Source organism: Geospiza fortis, unplaced genomic scaffold (genome assembly GCF_000277835.1).
Source record: "Geospiza fortis unplaced genomic scaffold, GeoFor_1.0 scaffold270, whole genome shotgun sequence".
NCBI classification, from domain to species: domain Eukaryota; kingdom Metazoa; phylum Chordata; class Aves; order Passeriformes; family Thraupidae; genus Geospiza; species Geospiza fortis.
In genome coordinates, this window is record NW_005054422.1 from 779,029 (window position 1) to 792,037 (window position 13,009).

The 13,009-nt window shown below is 42.2% G+C and overlaps 1 protein-coding gene across 1 annotated transcript in view; it reads right to left on the reverse strand.

Annotated features, from left to right (window-relative positions):
• The window catches only part of ADARB2 (adenosine deaminase RNA specific B2 (inactive)), a 307,848-nt gene that overhangs the window by 91,591 nt on the left and 203,248 nt on the right, over window positions 1-13,009 (reverse strand). The window contains exon 3 of the mRNA XM_005426737.2: window positions 10,429-11,333. Within this exon, the coding sequence (XP_005426794.1) occupies window positions 10,429-11,333 (905 nt within the window). The remainder of the gene's footprint in view (window positions 1-10,428; window positions 11,334-13,009) is intronic.

Genomic DNA, 13,009 nt, shown 5'->3' on the forward strand with positions numbered 1-13,009 from the left:
GAAGTCAGGCACAGAACAGATGGAGATATCTTTGTGTCAACAACTCATGGCCCTGTTCTGGTAATGTCCATGTAAATCCATACAGGAAAAAGTCCTGATTGGATTTAATAGAGCACTGAAGGGAGAACATGCAATGCCACAAAAGGCAGCAAAATATGACAGTGTTTTAATGTGTTGTCACTCCTTGCTGGGAACAGCCAAACCCTTGGGCAGAGTTGCAAGCTCAGTAATCCATAGGATCCATAGGAATCAATGTGCCATGGGTTTTTTAGGTTTTCTTTGGTAAGAGCTGATAACTGCCTTTGGCATCTGTGAAGGTGTTTTCCAGACTGGTGACCCTCATGGGCAATTCCTCTTTTCTCCATGTGATTGTGTTATGAGCTGCTATAAACATTATTATTGGATGCTCTTTTCATGCTGCTTTCCAAGCAGTGCCTGCTAACTTTTGGCTCAGACAACAGTTTTAACAGCTATGTGATATGTTTCTTTTTTTGTGCAAATTGTTGATAGTCAGGCACAAACACTTCAGTGTGTCTCTGATTTGTGTCTGTAGTGTGCACTAATCAGCACAGCTGCCCCTCATTGCTGCCATAACCATGAGCCTTCAAAAAACTTGACTGCTGTCCTACCAACCACTGCTCCCTGCTTTTTTCTAGCTTGCTTTTGTCTGCTCCATGTTGATGGCCACTGGCTTGGTTTGCAGAGGGTTTCTGTGTAGCTGGGTCAGGATTAAACAAGCATTTCTACTCCTCTCTTGGACACTGCTTCTCTTCAAAGAGCAGGACAACCAAGGCCTAGCAGTATCTTTGTGATGCTGTTCTGAGCTGTTCTCCATAGGATGGTACTCAAGGGTCATTAGGCACTGAGAGTTAGAATTACTTGTGTGTATTTCAAGGAGAGTAGAAGAAAAGAGGGGTCTCATTCAGGAGTAATGAGTTTGTTCTCCAATATCCCTGTGAGGATTATTCCTTAAAAGTACAGGGCAGAGTTGATTTGGATAAGAACTAATTATCAAACAAGAAATGAAGGCAGTGTAGCTGTCTCCACCCTCCCCACCAGACCTTGGGGACACACATTGTTCATTGTGTTTAACCTATTAAAGCAATGACCCACATAAGAGGGAAAGGAGTTGATTATAATTATTTCCGGGAGCATTAGTGCCCAGTTCATAGAAGATGGCCCAAAAATAGGAACTCAATAAGAACAGCACTCAACTGGAACAGAAAACTTAGAGATCACGGGATGCTTAGATTAATTTTCTGAACAAACTAAACTGCATTCATTTTCTTAATTGACTGTGTTTGCTCAGAGAATGTACTCTTTCCACCTTTAGTTTTTAAAGATGAACTGGATAAAGAGAGCAAGAAGAGGCGGCACAAAAGGAATTGCAAATTAGCATGGCTTCAGTAGCATGGGCTCATTTGGATGACATCTCATTGTAGCACTGATTTTAAGGTACCATTGTGTGAATTCAGGTCTGATTATGGGGCTGGTGTCTGCAGCAGACATGATGACAAGTAGGTTAAGAGCAATCATGCTTAGGTATTTTCATATCAATTCCTACCCTGGTTCAGAAGACAAATAGGAAATAACTGCTCGCTTGGAAGTAGACTCTGACTTGTCAATTAGAAAACTAGAAGGCTGAAAAATGAACATGAATTTGTTTAAACAAAATAATATTGCAGCACGAAAGGTAGAGGAGAAAAGTTTAATGGATGCATTAATATTTTATATGTTTTAGAATACAGTCTAAGAAGTTGATGGATATCATGAGACATAGACAATGGTGACTGCTTTCACTGAATAAAATGTGATGAATGGAGATGGATAATTTACCCACTTTTCCAGTGATTACAGGTATTTATCTCCCCTTTCTATTTCTCATAAATTTATAAAAATATTTTATCTTAAAAAAGTTCACATCATGCATCATGCATGTGCAAAAATTAAAAAAATGACACCCTTGCTCTCAAATTTTGCTCCCATTAAAAATCCAAACTCACTTGTAAGATGTTCGTATTAAGAGAGCACTACGTGAACAACAAAGGATTTTACTATCTCAAAGAACTTCAGCCACTTCTCTCTGGTTATATAAATGTCTAAACACATGAATCACATTTTACATCCAGTATAACAAGCCCAAAGTCTGTTCTGTCCATTACTTCTCAGCAGTCCTAAGATTAAGCCCTAAATACTTTCCCCTCACTGAATTTTATGACCTGCATACTATTTTGTGTGTGTGTATGTACATAATCATTTCACATAGCACTATGTGTGGACATTTTAGCTGAGAAAAAGGGGCAGGAGAAATGTTGGTTTTCTCCATGACTACTACACAAATTTACTATTTAAAGGCTAACATTTGAGAGAAAAATAAAATGGATAAAGATGTTCCCTTTTCAGTGGGAGGGAGTGGTCCCTCTGCTGCGTGTGACACTGGGATCCTCAGCAGCATTTCTGGGAGGCTTTGAGCTACAGCCCCGCCAAGGTGCATAGACATTTTGTGTTATCAGTTTTCCCTTCACAGGACAGTGGATCTGCCTGCCACAGGGCTGGCACAAGGACCACAAGAGGGAGGTAGTCATCGTAAAATAAATGCTATGAGCTTGCCTCTGGTACTCCACATAGAAGGAAAATTCTGCTTGAATAATTAAGGCTTCCTAGATGTGAATACAGATAAAAATAGATAAAGAATGTGTTTTTGGCATGACTTTAACACTCCAGCTCAAACAGAAAAGACTTTTCATGGAAGTCAACCAAAGAAAAATTCACTCTGGGCACTTGTATTACAGCTCTATTTAGTGGAGCAGAATGATCATGGCTGTATTTAGTAGGTAATAATGAAGCATCATAAACAAAGTCAGGATGCAAGTCCAAGATTACGTGGCAGCTTTAACAAGGTCCAGCTTGCTGGGAGCTTTTTGAAGCGTCCCTAGCTCACTAACAAAGCCAGAAAACAACAGAAGCAACTCTGACAGCTGCGAGAGTGTCTGGTTTAGAAGAAGGTTTTATGTCTGGATGACACCAGACTGGGATTCAGCTTTCATGTACTAACTAGGTCTGCTGGTTGCTGGAGCCCTAATCATTCTGCACAAACTGTCTCACCCTAATGAGTTCCACAAATAATAATTCTTCACAAATCAGATCCACACCATCAGCTTCATGGATAGACAAGGCTGGTTTATTGAGGTAAACAGCACAAGTCAGCAGAATCCAAGCTGGGTCTCATTAGACATGTTTAATATGCAATCTGGAATCTGAAGGGAAGAAATCAAATGCTGTTCCTGTGGATGCATGGATGGTATGAAGTATTTTCAACAACTAAAAAGCTAAAGGAGCACTCAGCAGCCAAGTTAGATGGTTAAATCTGATTCACCCTACTCTGAATGCACTGTAATCACCATGGACCCTTACAGTCTTTATAAGGGAAAATTAGATACTTTTGATTTTCCTTTCTTTTGAGAGGAAGAAAAGGTTTGGATTGCTTGTAAAATTAAATTACATAGAAAAATACCTTTCAGCCTTATAGATTTTCTTCCTTGAAGATATAACAATTATTTTTTCACTTCTGTAAATTAAGATTGGCCATTCATTAACTAATTACCACGATTATTGCAGTTCTTCTAAGTATTATTAATTAGGTGAGTGGTACATTTAGAATGTAACATCTCATTTAGGAGAGTTTTGTTTAGCATACCTAATGCTCTGAAAGCCCTGAGCATGCTCTACATCACATAGGACTTAAAGAGGAGTGCAGGGGAATCTTTTGGGGATTGGAGCTATCTGGCTGGGAGTTACACAGAACAGCAACTCAGGAGCAAAAGAGAGAGGCAGGGAGTGTGGAGATGCATACACCAACTTCTTTCTGCAGCAGAGAACTGCAGGATTATTGGAGCCCAGCTGATGCAAAGTTACGTGTTGTTTGGCAGTGATGATTTTCATGTGCAAACCCCTTAATGTGTCTACATGTATGTGCTGATGCTGTGAGAGCAAGCAACCAGAGTCCTTCCTACCCTGTTAATTTATTTCCTGTAATTCCATGTAGGTAGCCATTCTGCATCTCTGTTTGATCTTGCATGGATTATATACATTAAACCAAAGTAATTTCTTCATCTGAGACTCAAGCTGTAATCTCTCTGGGCAATAAATATCTTTTTTATTGCTCTTGTATGAAAGGTGAGGAGGTGGTCCTTGTTACTCAGCTGTGAGCCTGGAAGTGACTACAATCCAATTAGCAGCCAAGATAATAACAGTATCCAGTAAACTAATGCTGTGCCTCTAAATTGGTTCTTTTGCCATTGTTTTGCTTAAGGAACTCTAATCCTATAAATTTCTTGATTGCCTGTAGCTCTGATTATAAAAGCAACTTTTCCCACCTACAGAGTAAGAAATAGATGGCTGAAAATCAAATGTTATTTGCATTGCAAAGGCATCTCTCTGGTCCCCACCATTTCTCTTTCTAGCATTCTCCTGTCAGGAGCTACACACACACCCCTCTCAGCTATTTATCTTTGTGCAAGAGAAAACAGAGAAGTTTATAAAACTATGTACCTGCTCAGTTAACCAGACAAAGCTCTTCACAGAAACCTGTTGGGACAGCTTCTCAAAGCTCAATGCCTGCTCCATGTGCTGCTGCTCTTCACACTGGAGTCAAATTTATCACTGCCAGCCTCAGTCCTGGCTTAACCATGGCACGGGCGAGAGGCCACAGCTGTCAGGAAGTTGGTGAAGGAGGATATGAGAGAAATAAAGTTAAGGAAGCAGGAACAACTGACACTGCATGAAAATGAACCAGCTTTGCAACACAGGGAAACAGGTTTCTGGAGGGGAGTGGGTGAGAAGTGTGGAGTATGTGGTTGTCCCTGACGTGGTGGTTGTTCTTCCCGTGATGATGTCACTGTCTCACCAAGGCGGCACTGAAGTTAACTGGCAGGAATCCTTGACTTGCTCAAAGCAAAGAGTCACTGCAATGTGGGATTGAGGTTGCTTTAGCCTGCAGATGAAGCTTTTGGTAAATAGGGGATTTAACTGCATCCAAAAGGTTAGCTGTATTTGCCAAAGAGAGAAACTCTGCTTCTTTTTGATGATACACACACAAAACACAATGAGGTTTTGTTAAAATAAATAGACAGCCACTGCTCTGGAGAGGCTGGATGTGAACGAGCAACAGCAGTGTTAAGCCATTTCAAAGCAGAGTGAATGTGATTTTCACACCTATTCTTTTCTAATTTAGGTTCATTTGAAATCCAGGCTCCCCTCTTTTACTAATTTGTTATGACAGTATTAATTAATGGTATTGCTCTACAGCAGTAAGAATGCCATTTAGACTAAGACAGGTTAGAAGGACTACAAGATCAGAAAAAGAACTGCAAGTTGGTCAGATGCTGCTGGGGGCCACCTTGATTTCCTGAACTGAGCACACTCCACTTGGAAAGCCTGGGAGTGTGTGGATGAATTTCTACCAGAGCAGACTCATTAGGGCTGGTTAGGTCAGCTCCCTCTGATGCTGCCTCCCATATTGGAAAAACATGAGCTTCCAAAGTGGGAGAAATAATTGTCAGACTTTCATGAAAGCTAATAATTGAAGAAATTGCATTTTATTTGATGGTGAATATGAGTTCAGACCAACTATGACAGGAAACAAGAAGTAATATTTAGTGACTTATCCAAGGTACAGTGAAGAGTTGTAATTTCCATTCTCCTGATTCTCTTTATGTCTGCCATGAGTTTAGCAGCTTTCCAGGCTCCTTAGCTACTCCAATCAACATTGTGTGCCCAGTCTCTGACCATCAATAGTATTTATCTTGCACTTCAGTGCCTAGCACAGATCAAATATCTGGCTGAAGAAGAACTGGCAGGTTGATGTGCAAATCTTGTGACCATTTCAGGTGGTTCTTGGGTTATCCCAGCTACCTTCTCTTCATCCTATACATGGGCAAGTGCACACGTCTCCCAGTCACTATTGTACCTGTATGAGAGTCACAGAAGTAGATTGATGCACTGCTGATGGCAGTAGAGAAGGCATGATCTCAATTATCTTGGTTTTAGAGTTTGAGATTAAACGTTTTTTCTGGTGTAAATTGTAATGTCTTTGTTTACCTTTTGTGTATAATTTTGCAGTTAGCCCAAGCACAATGTGCAGCAGTGACAGGAAAGAAAGTCAGAGTCACAGCAATATTCTTTTAAGAAAACACTGGTATTGTAAAGTGCTCAGAATTTCATGGTGTGTTTTCAGTCAGTGTTTTCATGGTGAGAGGCAGCTGAAGAATCAAGCTGGATTGCAGATGACCCAGGGAGTTTATCTATTTCTGGCTTTGCTGTTCTTGTAGCCCTTTATTTCACCTGAATCAGAAGAGATCAAGGTGACAGGGTTTTACATCCATGGTGTGCATTTCCTGGTGGTTCAGGAAGTCTCCTGTGTAGACAGCACCTCTCAGGACAAACTGGACAATACAGAATCACAGAGTCACAGAATCATTAAGGTTGGAAAAGATTTCCAAGGTCCTCAAGTCCAATCTTTGACTGACCACCACCATGCCAACTAAACCACATTATTAAGTGCCATGTCCAGTTGTTTCTTGAACACTTCTAGGGTTGGTGACTCTACCACCTCCCTCAGGATCCCATTCCAATGCTTAACCACCCTGTAAGGGAAGGAATTCTTCCTGATGTCCAAGTGGAACCACTCTGGCACAGCTTGAGACCACGTCCTCTTGTCCTGTCACTGGTTGCTTGGGAGAAGAGGCCATATCCCACCTGGCTACACCCTCCTTTGGGTAGTTCCTCTTATTGTGCCTCTCTGGACATTTTACATTGAATCTCCCTTAGTCAGCAGAAAAATGTCTAAGTGTCTGTCTGTCCTCTGGCATGCCTGAGGGCCAGGTTGAGGGACAGCAGGTCCCCTGGGAGCCCTGTGGAGCAAGGCAGAAATGTCAGTGGTTTGGATGCCCAGCTCATAAGGACATCTGATTTGTTTTCAAACTTTTTTGGATGCTGTGAAATCCAAAATTTCAGGACAACTGGACTACGGGTTATATGACTTTTGGCTATTTCCTCTTTCCAGTCAGGCTGTAACACAAAAAGCCAAATTGTGGCCTTCTAATGCCACTGATAACAGCAAGGCAAACAGAAGCAGAGACATGCAAAATTGGAGTGCCCTCTGAAAGGACAAACACAGAGAAAAACACACTTCTGAATTCTACAAAATACTCAAAATATGCTGAAACTCGTACAGCTGATCTTGTTTGCCTGTTCTCACTACCAATGAGCTAGCTGTTTGATATTCTAACAAATACAATGAAGCACATAAAAAGAGTGAATGGTTGCATAGGACAATAGTTGCTCCTTATTCTGTGAAGAAATTAATCCCTCCTAATATTTCAAATTCTGCTCCTAAGCTATGTGGGTTTCAGGGTGCTCTCCTGCTTTTAAACACTTATGGACATAAATCAAGACTTCTAAATAGGAATAGTTTTGAAAACTTGGCTTGAAGCATGTCTCTGAAAATGTGGTTCCCACAAGATCAGGGGGACAAGAAGGAGCTAAAACAACACGTGGAGCAGCTGGCTCTGACCACAGCTATTGAGAGCTGCATTCTCCCCAATACTGTTACACCACTTCAGCTGACCAAAGACCAGATGGGCTGACTGAGGCAGTGAGCAAAGGCAGTCACTCAATGAGGTACTGCATAACACACTGAAAGCAGGAAAAGATGCTTCTAGATTTAATGCTTAAGCTGAAGTCAGTGGAAATAAGTCTGTTGATTTCTGTGGAATTTGAATTATGATTTAGTGAGTAACACAAACTCAGGTTTTGTGTCACAGCTGCTGTATCTGTTTATGAGAGCAGCTTGTAAGGAGGTCAGCAGAAATCAGTGTTAAGGCTTATCTCTCAATTAATGTGCTGAATGCTGGCATTAAAAGTAATCTTTTAGTTGGACAATACATAACCACTCAAGAAATAGTGATGGAGAAAGTTCAGTGACACCTTTTCACTGACATTTATACTTCCAGAACAGCGAAGAGAAGAAGATAAGGAGGGCAGCAGTCTACAGAAAGGAGAAAAGGCCAGAGAAAAGGGAACATACACTGGAGAATATGTCACTTAATGAACAGTTGGAGACTGAAGCAAAATGTGATATTCAGGCAGAAGGTGAGTGTGAAGCCAAGAAACCAGGAATATTTCAGAGAGCTCAGAACTGAGACAATGATCCTTGTGGTGTAGTTTCAGAACATGACAAACCAGAGGTCAAAAAATACATGGTATTTACCTGCGGGCACACCCAGCAAAGTTCACTGGGGGCAGCAAAGCAACCACCAGAATGCGATTACTTATAGCCAGAATTCATTTGGGTAGGAAACACTAGAGGTATCTCATTTAAAACTGTGTGTACTTTGAAGGAGCACTGGAAAGGTGAAACTGTCACGTTGGCTAAGGTTTCCAAAATGCCTGCAAAGCACTCTGTTAGAAGATCACTGTTATTATTGAACTATGTTATTATCCCACTGGTTCATGGAGTTTGCAGCCTGGAATTAAAAGAAAAGTGGAGGATTACGGTGTATTTTAGAATTTCTCACATTTAACATGTTTTCTTTTCGGAAGCATAGGAAGGAAACTTCTGGGTCACCAACTATAATTCCTGGGTCCTGCAGGCAGTCATGTTACCTAGAGGATTAATCTCCTATCAAAGTCCTTGAACATATAATGACCATTTTTACTAATGTTAATGAGAATTGCTACTCATAATTTGCATTTACACACTAGTTAAGGATCTTGAAGTGTTCTTTTATATAATATGCTCATTTTTATTACAGGCATATTGAATTTAAATGACTTGCCTAGGGTCTCACAGCAAGCCAACAGCAGAATGACTCTTAGTGCTCCTAGTGCTTTGCATTAAATCCTGGACATTAACAGCTCCCTTCATAAAGGGAGCTCTGTAGCTGTAGATCACCTCCTGGTGCTGATGAATCAAACCTTTTCTGGCAGTGCAAACAAATCCATAAATTACTTGAACCCATGTAATGCTTCCCAGTGTCTGCAAATCCTGACTTCCTGAGAACTTTGAAAATTGACACAAGTCTGAGTAATTCTAAGATAGCCTTTGGTGTACGATCAACTACAAAATTTCCATGTGCTAAGAATGCACCTCAGATCTGTATTTTCTATGTGAATACAGCAGTAATCTCTACATTTTTTCCAGGAAATTTTCAAAACTTTCAGTATACCTTGGGCTGTTGGAGGCATATGTGAAAACAAAAAAACAAAACAAAAACACCCAAGCCCTGAAATCAAACCAACTAAAAAAAAAACCAAAAAAAACCCCAACAGTAAGGCTATAATAAACAAAATTTCTTAACTTTTCCAGTGGCAGAATTTCTCTGACACAGGCACATTCCTCATCAGTGATGTCTCCTCTGAATAGCATGGTCCTCATCAAAAATTAACTCTAAAAGGAGGAAATGGAGCACCCCTTTATATATGGGCTCCTCTCTGTTAAGAAAGATGCAGTACCACAGAATTACCTGAGTTTTCTGCCTGTGTCAATATTATTGTTGTCTCTAGCAAAGTGAAATGTTGGTATTTCCCCTGATATTTTGCCTTCTCCTCTATGCCTCCTATGGAATGAGCTTCAAATTGTATCCAATGATGTCAGGATACTATTTCAAGCTTTTGCCTATGGGTCTTTGTCCTAGGTTACAATATAAAGATGTATTCTAATTCCACCCTCAAGAGCTGTTGCAACCAGAAGGGGCATTGTTTTTCCTTATCTCCTGTTAATGGGCCCATCAATGTCTTGCTGCATGACTCAGAGATAGCTCCCTCCAGGAACCATTTCTATTTAATGGGCAATCAAGGACCCACCACATGACTCAGAACGATATCAGCCCATTGTGAGATGCTCTGCCCAGGGGGGAGGAGCTGAGCATCACCACCTGGATATAATCTGGGTTATGGGATAGAGCAGTCAGTCTTTCAACTGGATTTCCAGAGGAATGGCTGTCTTTTCCACTGGATCTTCAGAGGAAGACTATACCCTTTCTACAGGATTCCTGCTCCAACAGAACCACATTTGCCACTCCAGGAGGACTGCAGCCACCAATCCAACTGGACTGCTACCAACACCCAGACCAACAGGGTGTCAGGTTGTATTCTGACCTTGTCAGTGGTTTTTCTTTCATATTATTGCATGTATTTTGGCTTTCCTTTTCCCTTTTACTAATAAATTGTATTTCTGACTTGGAGTCTATCACTGGTTTTGCTTTAAAACCAGAACAGTCTTTCTATAGGAAAAGGGTTGTTTCGTGGCACGACACTTGCTGTAACATGAGAAAACCATTGGGTAGACCAACAACAGCTACAGCAATACCAAAGCCACCCACCAGAAGTGTTTCTCCAACATGGTGGCAGCTACCCAGGAGCTCTCACCTGTGGCAAATGGTGACATTTACTCCTGCTGGGAATGTGGCTGGGCAGACGGATGTTAAAGAGGGCCTGCAGGGCCGCCTGTGCCGCCTGCCCCTTGGCCAGCTTCTTGCTGCGTCCTGAACCTTCAAACGTTCTCCCGTCGACTCTCACGGCCATCACAAAGCTCTTGATGTGCTGCTTCTCCACGGTCTCCGAGAGGCAGACGTAGCGCAGGCCGGAGCGCAGCTCGTTGAGCAGCACCACCGGGTTCTTCTCGCTCTCGGCCTTGGCCGCGCGGTGCTTGCCCGGCTTGGCGGGGCCCACCAGGTCCAGCGTGTGGCACAGCAGGCGCCCGCGCCGGTACGCGGTGGAGAGCAGCTCGTTGTTGACGGGGTTGTAGACCGAGAAGTCCTGGCTGTGTGTGGAGGGTTCGAACTCCTTGAACAGAGTGTCTGGGAAGTCGGCCTGGTCGGAAGTGAAGTCCGTGGATGGGCTGATGCAGTTTCCCATGGCGAGGTGGGCCTGGCAGGCGTTGGGGAACTGAACGAATGACTTCAGAGCTAGCTCTGCGGCGCGCATTTTGGCTTTCTTTTTTGTGGGGCCTGTGCCTTCAAATGTAAGTCCATTTACTTCCACAGCAACGGCAAAGACTGGAGCATGCACCGGACCTGTCTGGGACACCATTTTATATTGTAATCCTGGTTTGAGTTCATGTAGCTGAACCAGAGCATTCTTTGGTGTCACTGACCATGAAACTTTCTTCCAGATAAGCTGAAGTTTGCAGAAATGGCCATTATTGCCTTCCTCTAAGGGTCTTTTCCTCTTACTGCTAGTTGTTCCCCCTCTTGCCCTATCAGTAGATGCTATTGGATGATCCTCCAGGTTGCCAATGTTTCGATTTTCCTTTACTTCTGCACTGCTGGTACCTGTCAGTAAAGAAAGGAAACAACAATTGTCATCGTCGTAGCTGACATTATGCCTAGGGTTGTCAGAATAGCCAAAAAAGAAAAAAAAAGAAATAGTTGCTAAGCCCTTTTTAGGAGTTTTCCCTAAATATCTGTATAATGGTTGGTTTATTATTCCTAGCACAGTTTTTTCGCATGTTCTGAATGTTTACTTGTCCCTAAAGGTCTGCTTCTATTAGTCATTAGCCTTCTGTTTTAAGAAAAGATTACATCATTCAAAGATGAAGCATAATGGATGCCATGTGACTTAAATGAACGGCTTGATAATTGCTAGTAAAATGTAAATAGTTTGCAAAATTCCCTTAGGATGACAATTGCTCTATAATCCATGTGGGTGAATGCTTATGAACACATTATTAGAAATCAGAAATGATTCACAAACAGAAAAATTGGGCAATACATTGAATGATCTATTTGCAATGAATACATTGACTGCCTCTGCTCACACCATAGCCTCTTGCATTGTCAACCTAATAAATCCAGACTAGGAAATGATCTGACAGACCTTCATAGCATTTGAAACAATTATTTGGTCTGGACTCAAGTCCCAGTTTAGTAAGTGAGTGCCTTTCTGTCAAACTCAATTGCAGATACACTTAGTTTCTGCATCAGCAACAACTAATATTGCAAAAGTTGTAGATGAATCCCAATGAGACCAGGAGAAGCCAGAACATCATGATGGGAGCAATTACTGATGTAAAGGATGATCCGTGCCAAAGAAAAGCAACAGGAGAGAGAGAGTGACTGCCAGGAGTGCCAGGAAGGGAATGAAATGCCAGTGGGGTGCTGTGGAGGGGGAAGCACCCTGTTATTGAATGAACAATGAACCAATGAATCCCCCCTGCCCTGGACCATGCCTGTGCAATGTGCTGCAAGGCAGTGAGTGCTCTGTGCCATAGCAGAGGCATGGCTAAGCATGGAGAGTCATCCCACTGATGTCCTGAATGAGACAGGACATGTGCTGCTGGCTAAATAACCATCTTATAAAATTTCTGTAATTTCTGGTGAGTTTGTTTAAATGTCTTGCATCTCTGACACATCCTCCAGTCCTCCTGTGCATTCCTTGGGACAGAGATAAATGGAGGAAGTAAGTATGGGTGTAACCAGCCTTACAAGGCAACCCATGTCAGGAGTGATGCACCTGATCCCTTTCCAAGCAGAGCACTGTGCAGCTGCCTGCTTTACTCCAGACACTGCTGGGCATGGAGCCTTTCCCAAGTTTGGTTTGTTATTGTCAGACACTATCATGCCACTTGCACAGGCTGTGTCAGTTCCATGGAGAGAAGGTCCCTGTGTTCCTTAGGGGACAGAGAATGGTCCTCCCACTTTCTGTAGGGTCATGTCCACGTTTGGTTTTCTCCCTACTCTGATAATCTAAGCTGGTAAGGATGTAAGGGGTGAGCTGCTGGGTAAGCTTTGAGAAACTCCTGCTGGAGCACTGTGTCTGTGCTGCATCCCAGTGTTAGGCTGGGCCAACAGATGCACAGGAACCTGTGGAGATCATGTGGAACCAGCCATCATGATTAAAAACTTCTTTTATATCCTGAAATGTTACACTTGTATTTAATATCAAAAGACTTTTCCCCATCAGAGCACTAAGTCTGCACTCATGCAAGTTGTCCCACCGAAAGAGGGCC